The 25,923-nt window shown below is 39.0% G+C and overlaps 1 protein-coding gene across 3 annotated transcripts in view; it reads right to left on the bottom strand.

Annotated features, from left to right (window-relative positions):
- Positions 1-25,923, bottom strand: part of TBCEL (tubulin folding cofactor E like) — an 88,571-nt gene that overhangs the window by 55,684 nt on the left and 6,964 nt on the right. The window contains exons 1-3 of one of the 3 annotated variants that reach the window (XM_078058850.1): positions 19,632-19,745; positions 19,347-19,456; positions 314-463 (exon numbers count right to left, since the gene is read on the bottom strand). In XM_078058850.1, coding sequence (XP_077914976.1) covers positions 314-446 — 133 coding nt within the window. In that variant the 5' untranslated portion in view covers positions 447-463; positions 19,347-19,456; positions 19,632-19,745. Of the gene's footprint in view, positions 1-313; positions 464-19,346; positions 19,457-19,631; positions 19,746-25,923 lie in introns of those variants that run through there. The other 2 variants (XM_078058849.1, XM_036113883.2) reach the window with 2 other exon arrangements.

Raw genomic sequence — 25,923 nt, forward strand, 5'->3', positions numbered from 1 at the left:
GTTAGGCTGTAAGGTTTTTGAGGACACACACCAGTCTTGTACTGTCTCGCATCCTCCAAGCTCCTCAACAGAATACGTATTTGAAACCTTACAACTCAAATATTGTGTCTTGTGCAACTAAGATGCCTTCTGGCCAATCAGGAGGAAAAGAAATCCTTTTGAGTTTTTCAAAAAATTGAAGTCATGACCAGGGAGACTATGCAATTCTAATTCCGAAATAAAGGAAATAATCTGCAAACAAGACAATATTCTGGTTTGAGGTCCTAAGTACTAAGCTCCAGTAAGTAAACGTTTTAGGTCACATCTTTCTTACCTTTCATAGGAGAGCCCTGAGGTGTGGCTGGGACATGGACTCCCATCCCAGGACCACGACGGTAAGGGAAATTTTCAGGACTATATTTTTCACATAATACTTGCATAAAACTCCTTCCACTAGGCTGATCCATCTTCCTTTCCTAAAATTCTACAAGAAACCAAGAAATCGTCAAAGTTATTTATTGGCCATATAAGAAACTTTTATTGCTAACCAATTATTTATAAGGCACTAGCCCAGGCCTTGCAGACATATAAGACACGGTCACTGTCCCCAGGAATTTACACTGTGGTGAGACCTTACGATTTAGGGGAGCTATGTATGCAGAAAAATGACAGCAATGCAGTTCAGCATATGATAATTTTAATACGGATTAACAGTGCCACAAGATGTAGATGAGGAGACAATCATTTCCAGTCAAGGGTAACAGGAAGACTTTTTGCTGGTACATAGGGTTTATGTGGTAAGTAAGAGGAATAAGGACTAAAAAAAAAGGTGCAGACTCAACATCAGACTAAAGAGTTTGTAGGACTACTTTGATATTTATCCCTCAAAATCCATTCTCCTCTTCTTCCATAGAAAAGAACTTTTTTTAAGTAGGCTCCACACCCAGCATGGAGCCCAATGCAGGGTTTGAACTCACAACCCTGAGATCAAGACCTGAGCTGAGATCAAGAGTTGGACATGTAACCGACTGAGCCACCCAGGCACCTCAGTAAAAGAATTTTTAACTGTGTACATAGTACTTAGGAATGAGTATATGGCTAAATTCTAGTTGATGAGATAGAAATAGTCTATGGCAGCTTCTGGGAATCATCCTTAAAAGACAGCCAGAGTGTATCCTTTGCCTCCTTCTTTGTCTCTGGGTCGATTCTTTTGCCTAGAAAACAAATGCTACTTTGCACTATGGGCCCAAGCAGGAAGGTGGAGCAAAGAGCCGAAAGGAATTTCTTTTTTAAGATTTTATTTATTTATTTGACAGAGAGAGACACAGCGAGAGAGGTAACACAAGCAGGGGGAGTGGGAGAGGGAGAAGCAGGCTTCCTCCTGAGCAGGGAGCCCGAAGCGGGGCTCAATCCCAGGACCCTGGGATCATGACCTGAGCCGAAGGCAGATGCTTAATGACTGAGCCACCCAGGCGTCCCGAGCCAAAAGGAATTTAAGTCCCTGAGGACTTCATGGAACTGAGCTGCCATAGTGGTGCTAGATTGCACATCTCCGGAAATTTCAGTGAAAGATACATAACCCTCTGTTTTATTTAAGCCACTGTTCAATTTTTCAGTTACTTACAAATGGACCCAATCCTGACTAATACAGAATGTCGTTTCTTTTGGTTTTGAGTTTGGGTAGAGTCTTCAGTGTCTAACTTCAGCTACGGGTCCAACTCCAGCATCCTCTCAGTACTCATACATAGGTTAAAACAGGTAATATTAAAAACATGCTAATTTCTGACAGCCTGCTAACCCATTATCTTGAGGGGCTGGTCTATGATCTATATTAAATATGAATCAAAATACAGGCAATTGACTTCTGTAGTTTGAACTATCAGATGACAAGCTTTTTACTAAGGAAAATAAAGAGTACTCTAAGAAGAAGGGATATCATGAAAAAAAGGTATAACAATGTGAATATATGTGGTCTAACAGAAAACAGCATCAGGACTAACTCAACAGGAACCTCAGAGGAGATCATGTGTGCTACATTAAGAAGCTGAACTTTATTCCATAGAAAAGAAGAAGAAATTAACAGGTTTTAAGGAAGGGAATATAACAACCAAATCTTCTGGAAAACTCATTCTGACAATCAAATAGCTGATGAATATGAAGGAATATATACTGAAAGTAGGGAGAAGAGCTAGAAGGATACTATAAAAATATAGGATATCTCAGGCAAGGAAAATAAAAGCAAAAATAAACTATTGGATCTACATCAAAATAAAAAGCTTTTGCACAGCAAAGGAAACCATCAACAAAACAAAAAGGCAACCTACTAGATGGGAAAAGACATTTGCAAATGATATATCCAATAAGGGGTTAGTATCCAAAATGTATAAAGAACTTATACAACTCAACACTAAAAAAACCAAATGATCTGATTAAAAAATGGGCAGAGGATCCGAATAGACACTTTTCCAAAGAAGACTACAGGTGGCCCAACAGGCCCATGAAAAGATGCTCAGTATCACTAATCATCAGGGAAATGCATATCAAAACCACAATAAGACACCACCTCACATCAGTCAGAATGGCTACTATCAAAAACACAAGAAATAAGTGTTGGGAGAGGATGTGGAGTAAATGGAACCCTCATGCACTGTTGGTGGGAATGTCAATTGGTTCAGCCACTGTAGAAAACTGTATGGAGGTTCCTCCAAAAATTAAAAATAGAGAAACCATATAATCCAGTATTTTCTCTACTGAATATTTACCCCCCAAAAATGAAACCACTAATTTGAAAAGGTATATGCACCCCTATGTTTATTGCAGCATTACTTACAATAGCCAAGATAAGGAAGCAACCCAAGCATCCATCAACAGATGAATGGATACAGAAGATGTGGTATATATATACACACACATATATATACATACACACATGCAATGGAATATTACGCAGCCATAAAAAAGAATGAGATCTTGCCATTTGGGACGAAATGGATGGACCTAGAGGGCATTATGCTAAATGAAATAAGTCAGAGAGAGAAAAACAAATACCATGTGATTTCACTTATATATGGAATTTAGAAAACAAAACAAAACAAAAAAACAGACCTTTTTTTTTTAAAGATTTTATTTATGTATTTATTTGGGAGGGGGAGGAGGGGCAGAAGGAGGAGAGAATCTCAAGCAGACTCCCCACTGAGCACGGAGCCCGATGCGGGGCTTGATCTCATGACCTGAGCAGAAATCAAGAGTTGGATGCCCAACAGACTGAGCCACCCAGGCACCCCAAAACTGGACTTTAATTTTTTAAAAATTTTTTTAAAAAGATTTTATTTATTTATTTGACAGAGAGAGAGAGAATACAAGCAGGGGGAGCAGCAGGGAGAGGGAGAAGCAGGCTCCTGCTGAGCAGAGAGCCCGACGTGGGGTTCGATCCCAGGACCCTGGGATCATGACCTGAGCCGAAGGCAGATGCTTAACCGACTGAGCCACCCAGGCGCCCCAAAAACCAGACTTTTAAATACAAAGAAAAACTGATGGTTGACAGATGGGAGACAGGTGGGGAGATGGGCAAAATAGATAAAAAGGATTAAAAGATACAGACTTCCAGTTATAAAATAGTCATGGAGATAAAATAAAAAGAACAGCATAAGGAATATAGTCAATAATATGGTAATAACGTTGTATGTATGTTGTATGTATGTAATAATATTCTAATAATGTTATATGCATGTAATAACATTGCATACTAACTACACTTATCATGGTGAGTATTGAGTGATGTACAGGATTGCTGTACATCTGAAACTAATATAACATTATATGTTAGTTACACTTCAATAAAAAATAAAGTGCAATGCTGTAAAATGTTTTTTTTTTAAAAAAAACACCAAAAACAAAACAGGAGAGAGATGACGAGGGCCTGAGGTGATACAGTAAAACAGTGGCAGATTCAAGGTCAATTTAGAAAGCAAGCTTTTCAGGAATTATGGGGGCTGAGGAGAAGGTAAAGACTGACCCTCAGGTTTCTAGTACAGGTGACCAGGTGACTGATGATACCATTAAGTAAACAGAAAATATGAAGAGATTGAGTTTTGCAGAAGAAAATTATGAATCCCACTGTATACACATTCAGCCTGAGGCATTTGTGGACTATCCAAGGAAACAGTCTGCAGTTGGGTGACAACTGTGAGCTGGAGGGGAAGATTGTGACATCATCACCATATAGGAAATATTATTAGTAAGAACAGCAGAACAATAGAACTCTCTGGGACACTGATGTTTAAGGGACAGGCAGAGGAAGCAGGGTCATGAAGGAAAATAAAAGGAACAACCAGAAAAGAGTGTACAGTCAACATTTTGAGAAGTTTTGATTAGAAGGGCAGCTGACAAGCAGGGGAGGATGACATGGGCTGATAAATGAGGCAGGAACAGGAAGGAGTAGTGAACCGGGGGCAACTGTCCAGATTTTTCCTCTTAAAATAGAAGAGGGCTGAACATGGTTATAGATTACAGAGAAGCAGCCTGTGGATCTGAAGAGGCTGAAGATGACTACTGGTATATGGTCCTAGAAGCAACCAGCGGGTATGAGCATTAAAAACTTCTCAGAAGGCTGCTTGATACCAGCCAGATAATGCTCCAAACTGTTTACCATTGGAAGTGACACATTTACTTCACTGTGTTACACTGGTTTACTTTTGCTTATACAGTTTAATGATACTGAGCAGTAGGTATTTTTCTCATGTGGCTGTCCTAACGCCGCCATTACATTATAAAGGGGAGCGTAGGTGTGTCATTTTATTTCTCCCCCATGAATTCACAGCATCTGGCACAGTGTACTACACATAACTCAATAAATGTTGCTGAGAAGTGATACTAGCCTTCAGTGTGCTGAGTAGAAAGAGCAGGGAATTCAGGATGGGGAGTAGGTGTAAGCCCCACTCAGTTCTACAGTTTTGTGTCATTGGGCAAGACACAATTTTCTAGGACTCCAACGTCTTCGTAAAGTAAGATATGAATATCTATACTACTTGGATTTCAGGGTTTCCATAGAGCTCTAAAATATACAAATGCATTATTGGGATTGCAGGGCTGTTGTAATATTCTAAAATACACAGATGTTACTAATTATACATTACAGGAGGTGGTAGCACGGTAGAAAGCACGTGAACATAGAAGACTTAGGCTGTTATTTACTAGCTGGGTAGAACACAAGCTAGTTATGTAACCTCTCTAATGGGCTAATTTTTTCTCTTGGGTTTGTAACAAGAATTTGAAAAAACTCATGAATATAAAAGTGGACTTTAGTGTTGCCTGAGTGGTGCAGTCAGTTGAGCATCAGACTCTTGGGTTTCAGCCCAGATCGTGATCTCAGGGTTGTGAGATGGAGCCCCACGTCGGGCTCCACACCGGGCGTGGAGTCTGCTTGGGATTCTCTCTCCCTCTCCTTCTGCTCCTCCTCTCTCTCTCTCTCTCTCTCATAAATAAATCGTTAAAAAAGAAAAAGTGGTCTCTAAACTTGGTTCATTCCCTAGATTACTACCAGGACCATACCCACTGTACTTTGTGAAATCAATTCTCAAATGCCTAGAACATAGAGTAAGATACTAATAAGCACATGTCCATCTACTGAACAAAAGTTTCATTTACCAAGGTTTAGACTATCAAGTACATTTCATAATAAGGATATCACAGGTCATCTTGAAAATTCATGGCTGCCCTCGGTCAGGATCCTCATTTGTAAGCTTAAAGACAGAACCAGTTTTAGCACAAGACAGTGTGTTCTTTCTGTCCACACAGAGTGATAAATGTCCGCTACTGTCCTCTATTCCAGCACTGATTGTGTCAAAACTGAACTGTGTGTGTTCATCTAAGACTCCAGGAACTTTCAGGTGGAAGGTTCTTTTACAATGTAAACTTATCACCAACAGCAGACGACACAGAGCAGGACCTAGGCCACCAGGGACAGACAGTACAGTTCTCATCAAGGACCTGTCTCCAGCAGAATGCCAACAGAATTTGTAGATATGTTTAACAGACGTCAAAGAAGTTACACTGCTACCTTCTATACAATTAGCAGTTCAAAAGAATAAAAAGTGTGTGGGGAGGGTGCTACACTGTCAAAATAATACCGAGTTTAAATAGCATCTTTAAACTGGAGGCTTTAGAACCACCTCCACCAATTCAAGGGCAACAATCTCATACACAATTTAAATATAGGCAAACCGAGGGATGGCAACATTACAGACACACTCAAATAAGTGTGTCTCTTAAAATAAGTGCTAGTAAGCCAGCAATCATGGGAACTTAACAAGTTGTTTCTCGTGGCCTCATGCCTTAACAACTCTTCCAAATACTCTGGGTTTTGTTTTTGGTTTTTTTTGTATCTTCTTTTTTTCCCCTAAAGACTTAAAAGCAATGCCAGGAGCCTTCCCCTGGTCATTTTCCAGGATAGTCTACTGGAATAACTTTCCAGGAATGTAGATAGTGTACGCATTAATACACGAGTTTTGAATTAGAACATTAAGACTGCAAAATGGATCAGTAACATAAATCTATGTAAAATCTGTTGGGGCAGTTTTAGGAGGAACAGTAGGTGGGAAAGGAAAACTGAAAACCAAACAGACTGAAAAATGAGGAAATACAGGATGGAAAAAGATCTTTAACTGGAGCCTTTTAAAAGGTTTTTTTGGGGGTGGGGGTGTAATCTACGATTTCTGGAAAGAACCGGTGTCAAATTACATCTGACTACCTCTACAGCTGGCAAAGTTTTAATGCATTTCTAAAGTATTCTGAATTGGTTCAGAAAGCCAGGAGCCAGGAATCTTGGGTGATGTTGCTTGGTTCCATTACCAAGTCCTGGGGTGTGCCTGTGAAAATCTCAACTGCTTTGTGCCTCAGATCCTAACTATAATGCGCTCTTATAAAGTGCTTGGAGAAAGTCAGGATGAAATGAAAACTGGAGGATAAGCTGCTCAGTACGTTTTTGCCAAATAGATTAGTATCAGAATAGAACATCCAGTCACCTAAAACTCCACATACCTGTCAAACTATTTGTACTTTATGTTCCCAATCAAAGGGTCAGGTCAAAATCAGTATGAAACTGAACACAACCGAAAATAGAACATTTCTGATCACTAACACTGGAAGGTATACAAGATAGATCTTTATGCTGGTACGCAAGATCAGTATTGACTTCACAAATAAACTTTATGGTAGAGTACCATACTTCATAAAGTATGAATACTACTGGCCTCACTCACAACTTAAAAAAAAAAAACCAAAAATACCACCCTATAGAGTCTCAAAATATACATTTTAAATCTTACAAAGAAATAGATTGATCTGCTTATATATGCATATGATAAAATAGAAATTAGTAAAATTAGTACCTATGGTTGATGCCAGAGAGAGGAAAGGAAGAATAAGGGTGGGACGGAGATTTGCTTTAAGAAATAAGTTCACCCACTTGAACCACCTGAACTCACTGCATACACACATCATCTTTTGCTTTCATATATTATCTCTCTGAAATATAAACATTTTTAAGTGATATATCTGGAAATGACCTAATAATTTGTCACATGGGTTTTTAATTCCTCATTACTGTCAATTGTCTGTGAAAAAATTCCAAACTGGACCATGTGAAATATATAATATTAATTTTAAAAAGGAATCGGGGAGTGAGGAAGCCAAGAGAAATAAAATAGTGGCTGAAAGGAAATAAATAGTTTTATAAAACAGCATGGGAAAGAAAAAGAATGAAATATCAGAATAAACTGAGGGGGTAAGACAACAGAGACAGAGCACAGTATTCTCTTGGGTTTTCCACGGCCTTAGGAAAGGCAAAGCAAAAGTCCACTAGGATGTGTACAGAAGGGTTGAAAGAATACCCTTCAGGCCTGCTGGGTCCCTTCCTTTGCTAGCCAGGTCAAATGTGTTAATAAAAGTTAACTAAACATTTCGTACAAATCACCCAAACTGTACCAGAACCCTTGTGACTTTGGGAACCACACGGGCTCCAGGAGGCTAGGGAGGCACTGGGAGCCCCAGGCCTCCTGGTCACCTCTCACTGTGGAGACTAACAGCAAGAGTGGTGCCTCCTGCCGCAGGAAGCTGAACATGCAGGATTCACATCCCTGCAATAGTCAATAGTTGGGAACGATACACAGTTCTAAAAAATAAATTGTAATCCTTCAAAATACGCATTAATTTAGGATGAGCCTAAGTATCAAAGGAAGAGTTTTCAGAGCATTAAAAATAATGGAGAAGGGGCGCCTGGGTGGCTCAGTCGTTAAGCGTCTGCCTTCGGCTCAGGTCATGATCCCGGGGTCCTGGGATCGAGCCCCACATCGGGCTCCCCGCTCCGTGGGAAGCCTGCTTCTTCCTCTCCCACTCCCCCTGCTTGTGTTCCCTCTCTCGCTGTGTCTCTCTCTGTCAAATAAATAAAATCTTTAAAAAAAAAAAAATAATGGAGAAGAGGGAAACACTCCTGGGTGGTTGAAAATTATTTTCAGTCATCTGACATGGACCCATTTATATACAACCAACCCATCTTATCTATTCATCAGAGAAGGGCAGAAAAACTACACTCTAAAAGCTACCTGCCAATATTTTGCTACCAAATATTTGAAAACAGAACTTGAATTAAACATTTTGGCAAAGGCTCTACAATGTCACCGCTGGGTCCTTTGGCCAGATGACACTTCATTCCAGCCCGCTTTCTCCACTTAGCTGCCTATTTCCTTTACAAGACAATCTGAGACCAGGAATGTCTTTATCATTTGTTTCATAAAAATGGAGACAACAAATATGTTTAGTTTTCTCTACTATTTGTTTTTTCACACTTTATCAAGTGGTTCCCATTAGGCCTATTTGCCCATTCATTTATTCATAAAATGTGTGCCCTCACAAAGTTTACCATCTCATTTAGTTTCATTCAACAAAGACGAACCTAAAACAAACAAAAACAAAGATGAACCAGACATTGAATCTGTGCGAAATGCTGCACTAAACATGAAAGAAAGTGTGAATGAGTACAATCCACATTCTGCCCTCAGGGCATCCACAGTCTAGAAGGAAATACATGGAGATAACACAATACCTGAAATAAGCCACACAGAAATAGTGAATTCAAACAGAAGAAGTGATTCACTTTTGGAAGTATGATCTAGGAGGCTGAAGGTAAATCCTGAGCCATTTTGAAAGATGATGAAGACTAAGTTAACAGGGTGGAGGAGCGCATTCCAGGCACAGGAAATAATAGAACGTGAACAGGCACAAGAGACAGGAGACATGGTATGATGTGATATGCTAAAATATAAAATACATGTGGGGAGAGCAGGTGAGGCAGGAGGTGGACATGGTCAGCTCATGACTGACCTTGCTCAGGTTTGACTTCCTCTTACAGAGATAAAAGAAAACTTTTGATAGATCGCTATGAATGCAGTACAAGGATGGAGGGCACCGATCTTTACCAAGTATATCAAGAGATCAAAAATGATGAGAACTTTTTAATCCCTAAAGGACTGGGCAGTTAGAAGTTTGTTCCTCTTAAGGGAAGCACTTTCAGTACAGACAGGGGGTAGAAATCATAGCATGAGGAATTCAGGAGATAAGTGAAGACTGATTATAGACCAGCCTTTGAGAAGCTCAGATGGAAGAAGAGGGACAACTGATGAAGAAACACCAAGTGTTTAGAAAGAGAGTTTTATATCTTATTCTTTTTTAAAAAGGTCAAAAGAGAAATTTATAGGCTGAATTTGGGGGTGTGAGTAGGGGGAAGAGGTTGACAAAAGAAGTCTAAAGAGGAAAATCTCCTGAATAGCTTCAAAGAAATCTCTTAGATTAGTAGCTTTCTCAATTTTTGCAAGTTTGTTCTTTTTAAAGCCCACTTAACTTTTGCTTTGTGGACTCCTAATATCATCACCAGAGAGCTTCCTTTTTAGAAAAATCCCCACTATACCCAAACGCTGCCAGATTCTTAGACATTTTAGGTAGCTGGGACTCCAGTCTGTTTCATTTTCTAAATCTTTCTGATTTTCAGCATAAGTGCACCCCAATAAAACATAATTACTCTGGGAAAGTATATAGGTATGTTATATATTTTTCCCTTCAGGAAAGATTAAATAAATGAATGAATAAAGGTCTATTAATAAGCTTCCTTCTAGGAGGAGCAAGATGGCAGAAGAGTAGGAGACCTGGATTTCATCTGGTCTCAGGAATTCAGCTGGATAGGGATCAAACCTTTCTGAACACCTACAAACTCAACAGGAGATCAAAGAAAAGAATAGCAGCAACTCTCTGAACAGAAAAGCGACCACTTTCTGGAAGGTAGGATGTGCGGAGAAGTGAACCCAAGGCGATATTTGGGAAGATAGACGGCGGGGGAGGGGGCCTCCGACGGCCGCTTCTGGCAAGTGATAGAGCCCTGGAGCACAAAATCGGAACTTTTAGAAGTCAGCTATGCTGAGCGACATCGCTCCAGTGGCTAAGCAGGGGGTGGAACCCTCGCGGGACAGTGTGGTCTCAGGACCCTCAGGGTCACAGAAAGACCGGGGGTGCCTGAGTGTGGCAGAGCTCCCAGGTATCAGAGCGGGGAAGCCGGCTGCAGAGACGGAGCCCAGGCGCGGGCTCTCAGATCGGGGTTGCCATAAACCATGATCCGCGGCACAGTCGGGCCACTGCTCCTCCAGCAGGGACCCAACAAGCGGCAGATCCGGGGAGACTCCCCTTCCTCCCCCGGGAGGAGCGGCGCGGGAGCACACCGCAGGGATCTGCTGGGTTTGGAGACTCCACACGGGGTCGGGTGCCAGAGGTAGAAAAGCTCGGTCACAGGCCGGGGGAGCACAGAGTGCGGCCGGAGACCGGGGAGACGGGAGTGACTGACTGCTTTTCTCTGGGGGCTCACTGAGGAGTGAGGCCCCGAGTTCTCGGCTCCTCCGGGGTGGAGATTGGGAGGCCACCGTTTTCACTCTCGTCCTCCAAAGCTATACAGAAAGCTTGCAGGGAACAAAAGCTCCCGAGAGCAAACCCTAGCAGATTACTTAGCCCGGACATGGCAAGGGCGGGGCAATTCTGCCTCCAGCAAACACATTTGGGAAACACGGCAACAGGCCCCTCCCCCAGAAGATCAGCGAGAACAGCCAGCCAAGACCAAGTTTACTGATCAATGAGAACGGCAGAACTCTAGCACTAGGGGAATAACGCACATAGAATCCATGGCTTTTTTACCATGATTCTTCAGTCTTTCAAAGTTAATTTTTTTTAACTTCCTTTTTCTTTTCTTTTTTTGAATTTTTCTTTTTCCCTTTTTCAACCAACATCTTATCAATCCCTTTTTTAGAAAATCTTTTTTATTTTTCATTTTTAGAGTCATATTCTATCCCTTCATAGTAGTTAACCTTATTTTTGGTATATATATATATAAGTTGTTCTCTCTTTAAAATTTTGGGATACCGTTTCTTCTAACAGACCAAAATATACCCTTAATCTCTAGTGTATGGCTTTGTTCTAGTCTCCTGCCTGATCACATTCTCTCCCTTTTTTTTTTTAAATCATCTTCTTTTTTCAACGAACTTCTTATCTTATCAATTCCTTTTATAAAATCTTTTATAATTTTCATTACAGTCATATTCCATCCCTTCATTGTATTAATCCTTATTTTTGTACATATATAAGTTTTTCTTTCTTTAAAATTTTGGGAGGCACTTTCTTCTAACAGACCGAAATATGCCCAAAATCTAGTGTGTGGCACTGATCTATGCACCAGCCTGATCATATCTGATCATATTCTGGTCTGGTTTTTTTGTTTGTTTGTTTGTTTGTTTTTATATTTTTCTTTTTCTTTTTTTTTTTTTTCTTTTTTCTTTCTTTCCCTTTCTATTCCCCCAGTTTCAGGTCTCTTCTGATTTGTTTAGTGTATATTTTCAGGGGGATGTTGTTACCCTGTTAGCATTTTGTTCTCTCACTCATCTATTCTCCTCTGGACAAAATGACAAGACAGAAAAAATCACCTCAAAAAAAAGAACAAGAGGCAGTACTGACTGCCAGGGACCTAAACAATAGGGACATTAGTAAGATGTCGGAACTAGAGTTCAGAATGATGATTTGAAAGATATTAGCTGGGCTTGAAAAAAGCATGGAAGATATTAGAGAAACCCTTTCTGGAAAAATAAAAGTACTAAAATCTAAACAAGTCTAAATCAAAAAGGCTATTAATGATGTGCAATCAAAAATGGAGGCTCTAACTGCTAGGATAAATGAGGCAGAAGAGAGAATTAGTGATATAGAAGACCAAATGATGGAAAATAAAGAAGCTGAGAAAAAGAGAGATAAACAACTACTGGACCACGAGGGCAGAATTCGAGAGATAAGTGATACCATAAGATGAAACAATATTAGAATAATTGGGATCCCAGAAGAAGAAGAAAGAGAGAGAGGGGCAGAAGGTATATTGGAGCAAATCATAGCAGAGAACTTCCCTAATTTGGGGAAGGAAACAGGCATCAAAATCCAGGAGGCACAGAGAACCACCCTCAAAATCAATAAAAATAGGTCAACACCCCGACATCTAATAGTAAAACTTACGAGTCTCAGAGACAAAGAGAAAATCCTGAAAGCAGCTCGAGAGAAGAGATCTGTAACTGACAACGGTAGAAACATTAGATTGGCAACAGACCTATCCACAGAAACCTGGCAGGCCAGAAAGGACTGGCAGGATATATTCAGAGCACTAAATGAGAAAAATATGCAGCCAAGAACACTATATCCAGCTAGGCTGTCATTGAAAATAGAAGGAGAGATAAAAAGCTTCCAGGACAAACAAAAACTAAAGGAATTTGCAAACACGAAACCAGCCCTACAATATAGAAAGGGCTCCTCTAAGCAAAGAGAGAGCCTAAAAGCAACAGAGACCAGAAAGGAACACAGACAATATACAGTAAGAGTCACCTTACAGGCAATACAATGGCACTAAATTCCTATCTTTCAATAGTTACCCTGAATGTAAATGGGCTAAATGCCCCAATCAAAAGACACAGGTATCAGATTGGATAAAAAAACAAGACCCATCGATATGCTGTCTGCAAGAGACTCATTTTAGACCCAAAGACACCTCCAGATTGAAAGTGAGGGAGTGCAAAACCATTTACCATGCTAATGGACACCAAAAGAAAGCTGGGGTGGCAATCCTTATATCAGACAAATTAGATTTTTAAAAAAAATTTTTATTGTTATGTTAATCACCATACATTACATCTCAGACAAATTAGATTTTAAACCAAAGACTATAATAAGAGATGAGGAAGGACACTATATCATACTTAAAGGGTCTATCCAACAAGAAGATCTAATAATTGTAAATATCTATGCCCCTAACATGGGAGCAGCTAATTATATAAGCCAATTAATAACAAAAGCAAAGAAACACATCGACAACAATACAGTAATAGTGGGGGACTTTAACACCGCCCTCACTGAAATGGACAGATCATCTAAACAAAAGATCAACAAGGAAATAAAGACTTTAAATGATACACTGGACCAAATGGACTTCACAGATATATTCAGAACATTCCTTCCCAAAGCAACAGAATACACATTCTTCTCTAGTGCCCATGGAACATTCTCCAGAATCGATCACATCCTAGGTCACAAATCAGGTCTCAACCGGTACCAAAAGACTGGGATCATTCCCTGCCTATTTTCATACCACAGTGCTTTGAAACTAGAACTCAATCACAAGAGGAAAGTCGGAAAGAACTCAAATACATGGAGGCTAAAGAGCATCCTACTGAAGAATGAATGGGTCAACCAGGAAATTAAAGAAGAATTAAAAAAATTCATGGAGACCAATGAAAATGAAAACACAAGTATTCAAAATCTTTGGGATACAGCAAAGGCAGTCCTAAGAGGAAAGTATATAGCAATCCAAGCCTTTCTCAAGAAACAAGAAAGGTCTCAAATACACAACCTAACCCTACACCTAAAGGAGCTGGAGAAAGAACAGCAAATAAAGCCTAAACCCAGCAGGAGAAGAGAAATAATAAAGATCAGAGTAGAAATCAATGAAATAGAAACCAAAAGAACAGTAGAACAGATCAACAAAATTAGGAGCTGGTTCTTTGAAAGAATTAACAAGATTGATAAACCCCTGGCCAGACTTATCAAAAAGAAAAGAGAAATGACCCAAATCAACAAAATCATGAATGAAAGAGGAGAGATCACAACCAACACCAAAGAAATACAAACAATTATAAGAACATATTATGAGCAACTCTAAGCCAGCAAATTAGATAATCTGGAAGAAATGGATGCATTCCTAGACATGTATCAACTACCAAAACTGAAGAAAGTTCAGGAAGAAACAGAAAACCTGAATAGACTTATAACCACTAAGGAAATTGAAGCAGGCATCAGAAATCTCCCAACAAACAAAAGCCCAGGGCCAGATGGCTTCCCAGGGGAATTCTACCGAACATTTCAAGAAGAATTAATACCTATTCTTCTGAAACTGTTCCAAAAAATAGAAATGGAAGGAAAACTTCCAAACTCGTTTTATGAGGCCACCATTACCTTGATCCCCAAACCAAAGACCCCATCCAAAAGGAGAATTATAGACCAATATCCTTGATGAACATGGATGCAAAAATTCTCACCAAAATACTAGCCAATAGAATCCAACAGTACATTAAAAGGATTATTCACCACGACCAAGTGGGATTTATCCCTGGGCTGCAAGGTTGGTTCAACATCCGCAAATCAATCAATGTGATACAATACATTAATAAAAGAAAGAACAAGAACCATGTGATCCTCTCAATATGCAGAAAAAGCATTTGACAAAGTACAGCATCCTTTCTTGATCAAAACTCTTCAGAGTATAGGGATAGAGGGTACATACCTCAATATCATAAAAGCCATCTATGAAAAACCCACAGCGAACATCATTCTCATTGGGAAAAACTGAGAGCTTCCCCCCTAAGGTCAGGAACACAGCAGGGATGTCCACTATCACCACTGCTATTTAACATAGTACTAGAAGTCCTAGCCACAGCAGTCAGACAACAAAAAGAAATAAAAGGCATCCAAATCAGCAAAGAAGTCAAACTCTCACTCTTTGCAGATGATATGATACTTTATGTGGAAAACCCAAAAGACTCCACCCCAAAACTGCTAGAACTCATACAGGAATTCAGTCAAGTGGCAGGATATAAAATCAATGCACAGAAATCAGTGGCATTCCTATACAGCAACAAGACAGAAGAAAGAGAAATTAAGGAGTCTATCCCATTTACAACTGCACCCAAAACCATAAGATACCTGGGAATAAATCTAACCAAAGAGGAAAAGAATCTGTACTCAGAAAACTACAAAATACTCATAAAAGAAATTGAGGAAGACACAAAGAAATGGAAAAACGTTCCATGCTCATGGATTGGAAGAAGAAATATTGTGAAGATGTCAATGCTACCTAGAGCAATCTACACATTCAAAGCAATCCCCATCAAAATACCATCCACTTTTTTCAAAGAAATGGAACAAATAATCCTAAAATCTGTATGGAACCAGAAAAGACCCCAAAGAGCCACAGGAATGTTGAAAGCAAAGCTGGCAGCATCACAATTCCGGACTTCAAGCTCTATTACAAAGCTGTCATCATCAAGACAGTATGGTACTGGCACAAAAACAGACACATAGATCAATGGAATAGACTAGAGAGCCCACAAATGGACCCTCAACTCTATGGTCAACTAATCTTCGACAAAGCAGGAAAGAATGTCCAATGGAAAAAAGACAGTCTCTTCAACAAATGGTGTTGGGAAAATTGGACAGCCACATGCAGAAGAATGAAACTGGACCATTTCCTTACACCACACACAAAAATAGACTCAAAATGGATGAAAGACCTAAATGTGAGACAGGAGTCCATCAAAATCCTAGAGGAAAACACAGGCAGCAACCTCTTCGACCTCAGCCGCAGCAACTTCTTCCTAGAAACATCGCCAAAGGCAAGGGAAGCAAGGGCAAAAATGAACTATTGGGACTTCATCAAGATAAAAAGCTTTTGCACATCAAAGGAAATAGTTAACAAAACCAAAAGACAACCGACAGAATGGGAGAAGATATTTGCAAATGGCATATCAGATAAAGGGCTAGTATCAAAAATCTATAAAGAACTTATTAAACTCAACACCCAAAGAACAAATAATCCAATCAAGAAATGGGCAGAAGACATGAACAGACATTTTTCCAAAGAAGACATCCAAATGGCCAACAGACACATGAAAAATTGCTCAACATCACTTAGCATCAGGGAAATCCAAATCAAAACCTCAATGAAATATCACCTCACACCAGTCAAAATGGCTAAAATTAACAAGTCAGGAAATGACAGATGTTGGTGGGGATGCAGAGAAAGGGGAACCCTCCTACACTGTTGGTGAGAATGCAAGCTGGTGCAGCCACTCTGGAAAACAGTATGGAGGTTCCTCAAAAAGCTGCAAATAGAGCTACCATACGATCCAGCAATTGCATTACTGGGTATTTACCCCAAAGATACAAATGTAGGGATCCGAAGGGGTACGTGTACCCCAATGTTTATAGCAGCAATGTCCACAATAACCAAACTATGGAAAGAGCCAAGATGTCCATCGACAGATGAATGGATAAAGAAGATGTGGTATATATATACAATGGAATATTATGCAGCCATCAAAAGGAATGAAATCTTGCCATTTGCAATGATGTGGATGGAACTGGAGGGTATTATGGTGAGCAAAATAAGTCAATCAGAGAAAGACATGTATCATATGACCTCACTGATATGAGGAATTCTTAATCTCAGGAAACAAACTGAGGGTTGCTGGAGTCGTGGGGGGTGGGAGGGATGGGGTGGCTGGGTGGTAGACACTGGGGAGGTTATGTGCTATGGTGAGCGCTGTGAATTGTGTAAGACTATTGAATCACAGACCTGTACCTCTGAAACAAATAATACATTATATGCTAAAAAAAAGAAGAAGAAGAAGAAGATAGAAGGAAGGGAAGAATGAAGGGGGGAAATCGGAGGGGGAGACAAACCATGAGAGACTATGGACTCTGAGAAACAAACTGAGAGTTCTGGGGGGGTGGGGTGGGAGGATGGGTTAGCCTGGGGATGGGTATTAAAGAGGGCACGTTCTGCATGGAGCACTGGGTGTTATATGCAAACAATCATGGAACACTACATCAAAAACTAATGATGTGATGTATGGTGATTAACATAATAAAAAAAATAAGCTTCTTTCTAAATGTTTTAAAAAATACAAGTGATAGACATTCTGAATTTTTTAAAATTTCCAATTGAAAATTAGCAAAAAACCTATAACCCCATATAGTTTTCATTTAGGTATAGTTTCCCTTTTTATTAGGTGAGCTAAGCATATAACTAAGTGTTACCAAAAGCTTTCATATCTGAAGCATATCATAGCATATTTAGAGCCACAGCCAAACCAGGAAGCTTTGGTCAACAGATTTAGCAAGTAGGTTAAGCCTGAGGATGCACCTAATGGTGTGTGTTTTTTCTGGGCCATTTTTCCATGCTATGTAGATACATTTTTTTTTAAACTTTTTTATTGTTATGTTAATCACCATACATTACATCATTAGTTTTTGATGTAGTGTTCCATGATTCATTGTTTGTGCATAACACCCAGTGCTCCATGCAGAACGTGCCTTCTTTAATACCCATCACCAGGCTAACCCATCCCCCCACCCGTCTAGAACCCTCCGTTTGTTTCTCAGAGTCCATAGTCTCTCATGGTTCGTCTCCCCGTCTGATTTCGCCCCCTTCATTCTTCCCCTCCTACTATCTTCTTCTTTTTTTTTTTTTCTTAACATATATTGCATTATTTGTTTCAGAGGTACAGATCTATGATTCAACAGTCTTGCACAATTCACAGCGCTCACCATAGCACATAACCTCCCCAATGTCTATCACCCAGCCACCTCATCCCTCCCACCCCACCCCCCACTCCAGCAACCCCCAGTTTGTTTCCTGAGATTAAGAATTCCTCGTATCAGTGAGGTCATATGATACATGTCTTTCTCTGATTGACTTATTTCGCTCGGCATAACACCCTCCAGTTCCATCCACGTCGTTGCAAATGGCAAGATCTCATTCCCTTTGATGGCTGCATAATATTCCATGATACATTTTTTTTAAAACAAAACTGATTCACTTTTAGGTCCTTGTGTAACCTGCCTTTTTGCTAAATAGCTCATGAAAAACTTTCTATATCAGTAAATACATATCTACATAATAATCATTTTTAAAGTTTGTAAAGTATTCCATTAACAAGCTTTTGCAGCTAAAGTCATAAATGGCAGCTATCTCACCCATAAAAACACTTCAGGGACACTGTCCAAGGCAATATCATTAAGCTAGACAGTGTCATCCTGTATGACTTCTACTTTCATTTATCATACAGTACGTATACCTGCAATTTTATCTTACTTAACCTCCCCTGACCATTACTTAATACACCTAAGTGGATGGCTTCTTTGGATGAAAAACAAGGAAAATAAACTATAAAGCTTCAGAATTAGTCTATAGAATTACAGTTCAGTAATTCATAAATTTACTCTGGGCATTCCAAGTCCCCAACTTGACTGTAGCTGATAAATCCATTATCAGAACACACCATGCCACCACAATTTCACACCCTACTCTGAACCACCCTGTTTCTCAGTCTCAGCTGTACACTAAACTACATCCAAGTGTAATAATGTGGCACATCAACTCTTCTTGGTAGACGATTAAAAAAAAAAAAAACCAGCAAAAAACCCCCAAACAAACCCAACATTGCCAAATGAAATGTGAATTCTGACTCTTGGTCGGTCCTTGGGATTATGCTTTTTTAGTAGGGCACTGCTACTCTCTTCACTTAGCACAGCACTTGGCTTCACCTTAAGAGCATGACAGACATTGAAATATCTAACCCAGATTCATTTACTTCATTATTATTAGTGGTACCAAAGATGTACATAAAACTGTGACTCTATGCTATGGGCAGGTAGGACTTCAGAGCTGTCTGTATCGTCTACTAAAGAACTACACTGTACACGCAGCACGTCTGATGTTGGACAAAGAGTCTGTTTTCTCATCTACAACAGCACGTTAGCAAACGTGACTTCCTGTCATGCCCAGGGTCTACTAGATGTAAACACAGCACTTGAAATTTCTGATCTGAATGCTCTAGCCCACGAATTTTATGATTTTGATGGAAAAGTATTTGAGAAGACAAAAGTTAAGAAAACACTGCTATTTAAAAAATAAAATAAAAATAAACACATACATAAAAAAGAAAATACTGCTATTTAGACTTAAGTACCTCCTTATGTGAAAATATTTCTAAGCACTTCTTTCTTGATTTGCACAGCTTCTTACTGTCCAGAAATGTTGGCTTAAGTGAGTTGTCTATATCCTATGAAATCAGGCATTCTGAAATAAAAAAAAAAAAAAAAAAAAGCACTTTCCATACACTTTCAGCAATCACAAGAACAATGAAAAAAGTTTAACATTCACTATACCCTTTACTTCAATGGCTTCTAAGGAGAGTTCCCCTCTTAATTTCCCCTCTCGACTCCTTCACCAACAAATTTGCATCCAGCCCTACCTTTCTATGCGGCCAGATTCCATTTGGGAAAATCTCAAGGCTTTAATGTTGCACTCACTCAAAATTCAAGAGGTAGATACATTTATTCTTGAGTTGAAGTTCCCCAAAAGCCAAGTGTCCCCACACCGAGATTCACAATCTTTTAAAGCCTAGTAATTTCCATAACCACCTTCTGAAATAGACAAACTAATACTTATCTCTGTTCACAGGACACTAAACTGTGGTGACTTGTTTGGGTTTCCATGGCCCAATCAGCATGCTAAGTCATACTTTTTGTACCCCTACTCTGTTGAGTCATGCATGCTATCTTTACTAAAAACAAGAATATTTCATGTCAACAGTATATGGCATCACACACAAATCATAGAAATACAACTTATTAAAATAACTGAAAACCTTTACAGCCAAAACACCTCTTATAACCATATCAATGTACCCGAACCACAAAACTAAGTAGCAGGACTGACTGGTCTAGTCACCAAAGGCGCAAAAATTATCAACTTCCTGTTCTCACCAAAAAGCAATGGATATTAGTCTCTCTTTTTTTTTTAAAGATTTTATTTATTTATTTGACAGAGAGAGTGAAAGAACACAAGCAGGGGGAGCAGCGGAGGGAGAGGAAGAAGCAGGCCCCCTTCTGAGCAGGGAGCCTGATGCGGGAGTCGATTCCAGGACCCCGGGATCATGACCTGAGCCGAAGGCAGATGCTTAACCATCTGAGCCACCCAGGCGCCCGGATATTAGTTTCTTGAACAGAGTAGTTTTCATTAGAAGAAAATCATATACGCAGGCTATCTTTCAGCTGTGAATACACAAGTTTAAGGTCATTACTCAGCTGTTTACAGAAGAGATTACCCCCATTATCTCTCCTCCTGAACACCTACAGAAGTTATCAAGTTAAAACAAGGCCTTACTAGGAACAAACTACTAGTTCACTACTCTGCATGCAACCTTCTAGAGTTGTTTACAAACCATTCTGGCTCATAACCAGGGATTACCAGAATGTTAAACATCAGCCACACAGAGAAGTTGCAAAGTTTACAAGTCATTAAAAAAAAAAAAAAATTCACTAGCCCCTTCACATTTAGTGTCATGGAGGTATTGCCCAAGGGTAACACCTGCCATTCTAAAACCAAACTGCCTGGAGGTAAGTCAGGACTGACTCCACTACTCTGTGTGGTGGTGGGCAAATTACTTGGGTTCTCTGAGTCTTGTCCATAAAAAGGGGTAAGAGATAGCCCCTAGCTCATAGCTCATAGGGTTGCTAAAGAATGGAGATAAAACGGGTAAAAAGTGTTTAGCACAGTGTCTGGCACCTAGAAAGCACTTAATAAATACCCATTTACTATTGCTTCTACTGCTACCCCTATCACTACCACCATCACTACCCCGGGAGCATGGGAGCATTAATATACACCTGGGGGTATATTTTTGTTAAATAGATTTGATCTAATTTTTTTTGGTCCCGGGACTATGCCAATTAGTGCCACTTAATTTTATGTATTCTTCAACACCTTGCTCAGAATATACTTCACAGATAAAGGTTTTCAGATATTGCCTGCCATAATGATCTGTTTCCTTTGAGCTGAGCTCATGGAATCTGTTGCCTAAAACATTCAGTGGGCAATTAATCAATCACATGTTGGCATGGCATCATTTTTGTCCCACATGCCATTATCATTTGAACTGTGCACAGTGATGTGATTTTCACGTGTTTGTGTCTCATGGCCTTAGACTGTATAGATCTTGAGGGAAATGACCATACCATAATGCTTCTTTGTATCTATCAAGGGCTGGAATTTTGCATATAATTGGCACTCCATAAATGTGCTAATCAATGAGTTTTCTAATCACTTCTGAGTGTGTATATCAAATGTATTTTACAAAATAAAAAAAAGCAGGTTTATTAATAAACTCGGAGATCTGAGTACTTGTGAACAAAAATGCTTCGTAGCTACCACTGAAATGCATAATTATGTGTACCTCTCCATGGAGATTCCAAAAATAAGAGATGAAATGATAGAGAAATGAATCAGGAGCAGTCAGAAATACTTGCTACCTAGCACAAGTTAAATTCTTCTGCAAAAACTATAGCCACAACAAATTTAATACCGATTATTTTAGTATCCATATACTTTACATTTCATACACAAAAGCTAATGATTTCTGCCATACTTCAGAACAATAGGCACTGTTCAGTAACTAAAGATGAATATACGTGCCTTTCTGGTGAGAATGTAAAATGGTATAGCTGCTGTGGAAAACAGCATGGCAGTTCCTCAAAAAATTAAACCTGTAATTACGGTATGATCCAGCAATCCTACTTGTAGATATATAAAAAAACTGAAAGCTTGGACTTGGGAAGACTTGTACACCAATGTTCATAGCAGCATTATTCACAACAGCCAAAAGATGAAAATGACCCCACTACCCATGGATGGATGAGTGGATAAGGAAAATGTGGTCTATCCATATGATGGAATATTATTTAGCTTTGAAAAGGAAAGAAATTGTGACACATGAATGAACTTTGAAGACAATGTTAAGTGAAAGAAACCAGATATAAAAAGACAAATACCATATGGTTATGCTTATATGAGGTAGCTGGAGTAGCCAAATTCATAGAGACAGAAAGTAGAATGATGGTTGCCAGGGGCTAGGGAAGAGTGGGGAATAAGGAGTTCCTGATTCATGAAGACAGAGTTTCAGTTTGGGAACATGCAAAAGTTCTGGAGAGGGATGGCACCATGAATGTACTTCATGCCACTGAACTATACACTTAAAAATGTTGCTTAAATGGTACATTTTATATTTTACCACAATAAAAATATTTCAAAAAATTAAGGAATAAAATATATGCTGTGTATGTAAAAAAAGATGAACATAGGTGAAGCCCAAAATTTCTGGTTATTACTCTCTCAGCACACTTATCAAATTAACACCAACAATTCACTTAAGAATCTTAAATGGTGAGGGCGCCTGGGTGGCTCAGATGGTTAAGCGTCTGCCTTCGGCTCAGGTCATGATCCCAGAGTCCTGGGATCAAGTCCCGCATCGGGCTCCCTGCTCCGCGGGAAGTCTGCTTCTCCCTCTGCCTCCCTCTCTCTCTCTCTCTGTCTCTCATGAATAAAAAAAAAAAAAAAAAAAAAATCTTAAATGGTGAGTAAGGGATAAACTAGCCAAGTCTCAATAAATGCATTTTGTGAGAGGTTTGATTTATGAAGTATACAATCTTCATTTATCTTTCTTGGACTCCTTTACCTATGTTCACATGGAGAAATATCACTAATGGATGAGGAATTAATAGAGTTAATTTTAAAATTAACATTTTAAAAACCTCCAAAGGGCACTTGCCTTTACAAAACTTACGCCCTAAGTTACTAAGAGTGCCTATGAGAAAATATGATCCTCACACAAAAGTCACAATAATAAGAGTTTAATAATTTACACTTGTTTTCAACATTTTAAGGGCTGCAATTCTTTCCTAAAATTCATTTATCTATGAACTAAATAATGATACTGAGATTATAAATAAAAATATTCTCTAACAAAAAGTGTTTTTATTGAGACAATGGCATTTAGCAATCAGAACTTAGTATCTGAGAGATCCATTGCATTAAGTTATTCTCTTAAAATAAAATGTTATAAAGACATGTGTAAGTTATTCTCTTAAAATGTTATAAAGACATGTGTAAGCATGAAAGAGGGAAAAAAAGTGCTGAAGGTAATGGTGTCCTGAAAAACTGCTTCTCACGAGATTTCATAGTATAATCGAGCGTCATTATTACAGCATTATTTGCAAATTGGCCCACTCCATAAAATTTGTTTCTAACCCCAAAATCAGTACTTGCAGCATGTTCCTAGTTATTTGTAGATACTAATTTGAGGTGTCCAACGTGCATGCTTCCCGCTGAGATAGAACAGGGCCGCACTCTGTCATCCTGCGTCAGCTCTCCTACTGTAAACAAGTGCCCTTTTCGTGATTTAGTGCCATGTTTTTCACATTTTTGTGTGTTTTTGGTTGGTGAATTCACTACTGAAAACGGCTCCAAAGTGAACTGCGGAAGTGCTGCCTAGTCTTCTTACGCACAAGAAGCCTGTGGTATGCCATATGGAGAAAATCCATGTTAGATAAGATTTACTGCGGCATGAACTATCAGTGCTATCCACTCTGAATTCAAAGTTAATAACCCAACAGTATATATTGAATAACGCGTCTTTAAACAGACACACATACAAAAATGTAAAAAAAAGGGGCTCCTGGGTGGCTCAGTCGTTAAGCATCTGCCTTCAGCTCAGGTCATGATCCCAGGGTCCTGGGATTGAGCCCCACATAGGGCTCCCTGCTCGGTGGGAGGCCTGCTTCTCCCTCTTCCACTCCCCCTGCTTGTGTTCCCTCTCTCGCTGTCTCTCTCTGTCAAATAAATAAAATCTTCAAAAAAAAAAAGAAGTAAAAAAAAAAAGTTTAAAAAAAATGTAGCAATCAGTTGACAAAAATGTTATGATCAGAAGCTGGCAGGAACCTAACCTTGTATCTCCTGTAGGAGCAATGCTTCCATATTCACTCATTCAGTGTTCATGGCAACTTTACATAAGTACCATAAAAAACAAGAATCAAGAACCGACTGTACTTTGTTAAACAATGGGGTGGGGGGAATCAATGGAATAGAAAAGACAGCCCACAAACAGGCCCATGTGAATATGGCAGCAAATGGCAAAGACATCAGTAGGAAAAAGGTAAACTTCAGTAACTGGTCTTGGGACAAGTGATTATCAATCTGGGAAAAGGAAAGTGAATCGTCACCTCACAACACAGAAAAACTCAACTCCCAATAAAATGCGAAAGTCAAACTTTATCCCCATGAGAAGAAGATAGTTATTTTTTCTCTAATAGGAGAAGAGCTTTAAGATCTTCATTTAGGGAAATATCTCATAAACAAAACAAAAAGAATCCATTAAGGAAAAATCAACAAGAAAAATAAAAAAATTTTGATCAAAAGACATTAAACATGAAAAACTACAAATCAGAAACTGGAAAAAGATGCTCCCAACACATGTAACTAATACGGAGAACTCCTAAAAATAATAAGAAAAAGGCAAACAATCCAATAGAAAAATGACAAAAGACATGAGCAGTATTTAACAGAAGATAAAATTCAAATGACTAATATATGTAAAAGATGTTAAAATTTAATAATATTCAGAAGTGAAAATGAAAATCTCAGTAAAATACTACTTTATATAAATCAGCAAAACTTAAAAACTTTGGGGCAGCTGGGTGGCTCAGTCGGTTGGGCATCTGCCTTTGGCTTGGGTCATGATCCTGGGGTCCTGGGATCGAGACCCACATTGGGCTCCCTGCTCAGCGGGTAGCCTGTTTCTCCCTCTCCCTCTGCCTGCCGCTCCCCCTGCTTGTGCGTGCTCTCTCTCTCTCTCTTGCTTTCTCTGTTAAATGAATAAATAAAATCTTAAAAAAAAAAAAACTTAAAAATTCTGATAATACCAAAGTGTCAGAGAAAATGTAGAACAGAAACTCTTTCACTGCTAGTGGGAATACAAATACCTTAATAAAAACTGGTATGAATACCTTGGAAAACACTTTATCATTGTCTAGTGAAGTTGAAGATGCACGTACCCTGTAATATAGCAATTCTACTTCTCAGTGTAAAATCTATGGGGACTTGTAATATGTGCACCAGGAAACAAGCACAAGAATGTCCACAACAATACTGCGTGAAATTTTGAAAATCCTGGCCCGAAAAAGGCCCTTATATCCAAGAACAGGTAATGGGATAAATTACATTATACTCATAAATGAAATGTTACAGAGCAATGGAAATTAACAATTGATAGTTCTCTATGGTTTTCTAATCAAAATGAATGACTTTTAAAATCAAGAAATTGAAGACACAAATACATGGAAACATATTCCATGCTCATGGATTGGAAGAATTCAGATTGTTAAAATGTCCACACTACCCAAAGTAATACAGATTCAATGCAATACTTATCAAAATTCCATTGGCATGCTTCACAGAACTAAAACAAATTATTCTAAAATTTGTATGGAACTATAAAAAACCTGGAACAGCCAAAACAATCTTGAGAAAGAAGAAAGCTGGAAGTATCATGCTACCTGATTTCAAACTAGACTATAAAGCTACAACAATCAAAACAGTATGGTATAGATAAAGGGGATTAAGGGTACTTATCTTGAGGAGCACCGAGAAATGTAAAGAATTATAGAATCACTGTATTATACATTTGAAACTATTATAACACTGTACATTAA

The sequence above is a fragment of the Halichoerus grypus genome, chromosome 11 (genome assembly GCF_964656455.1).
Source record: "Halichoerus grypus chromosome 11, mHalGry1.hap1.1, whole genome shotgun sequence".
NCBI classification, from domain to species: Eukaryota; Metazoa; Chordata; class Mammalia; order Carnivora; family Phocidae; genus Halichoerus; species Halichoerus grypus.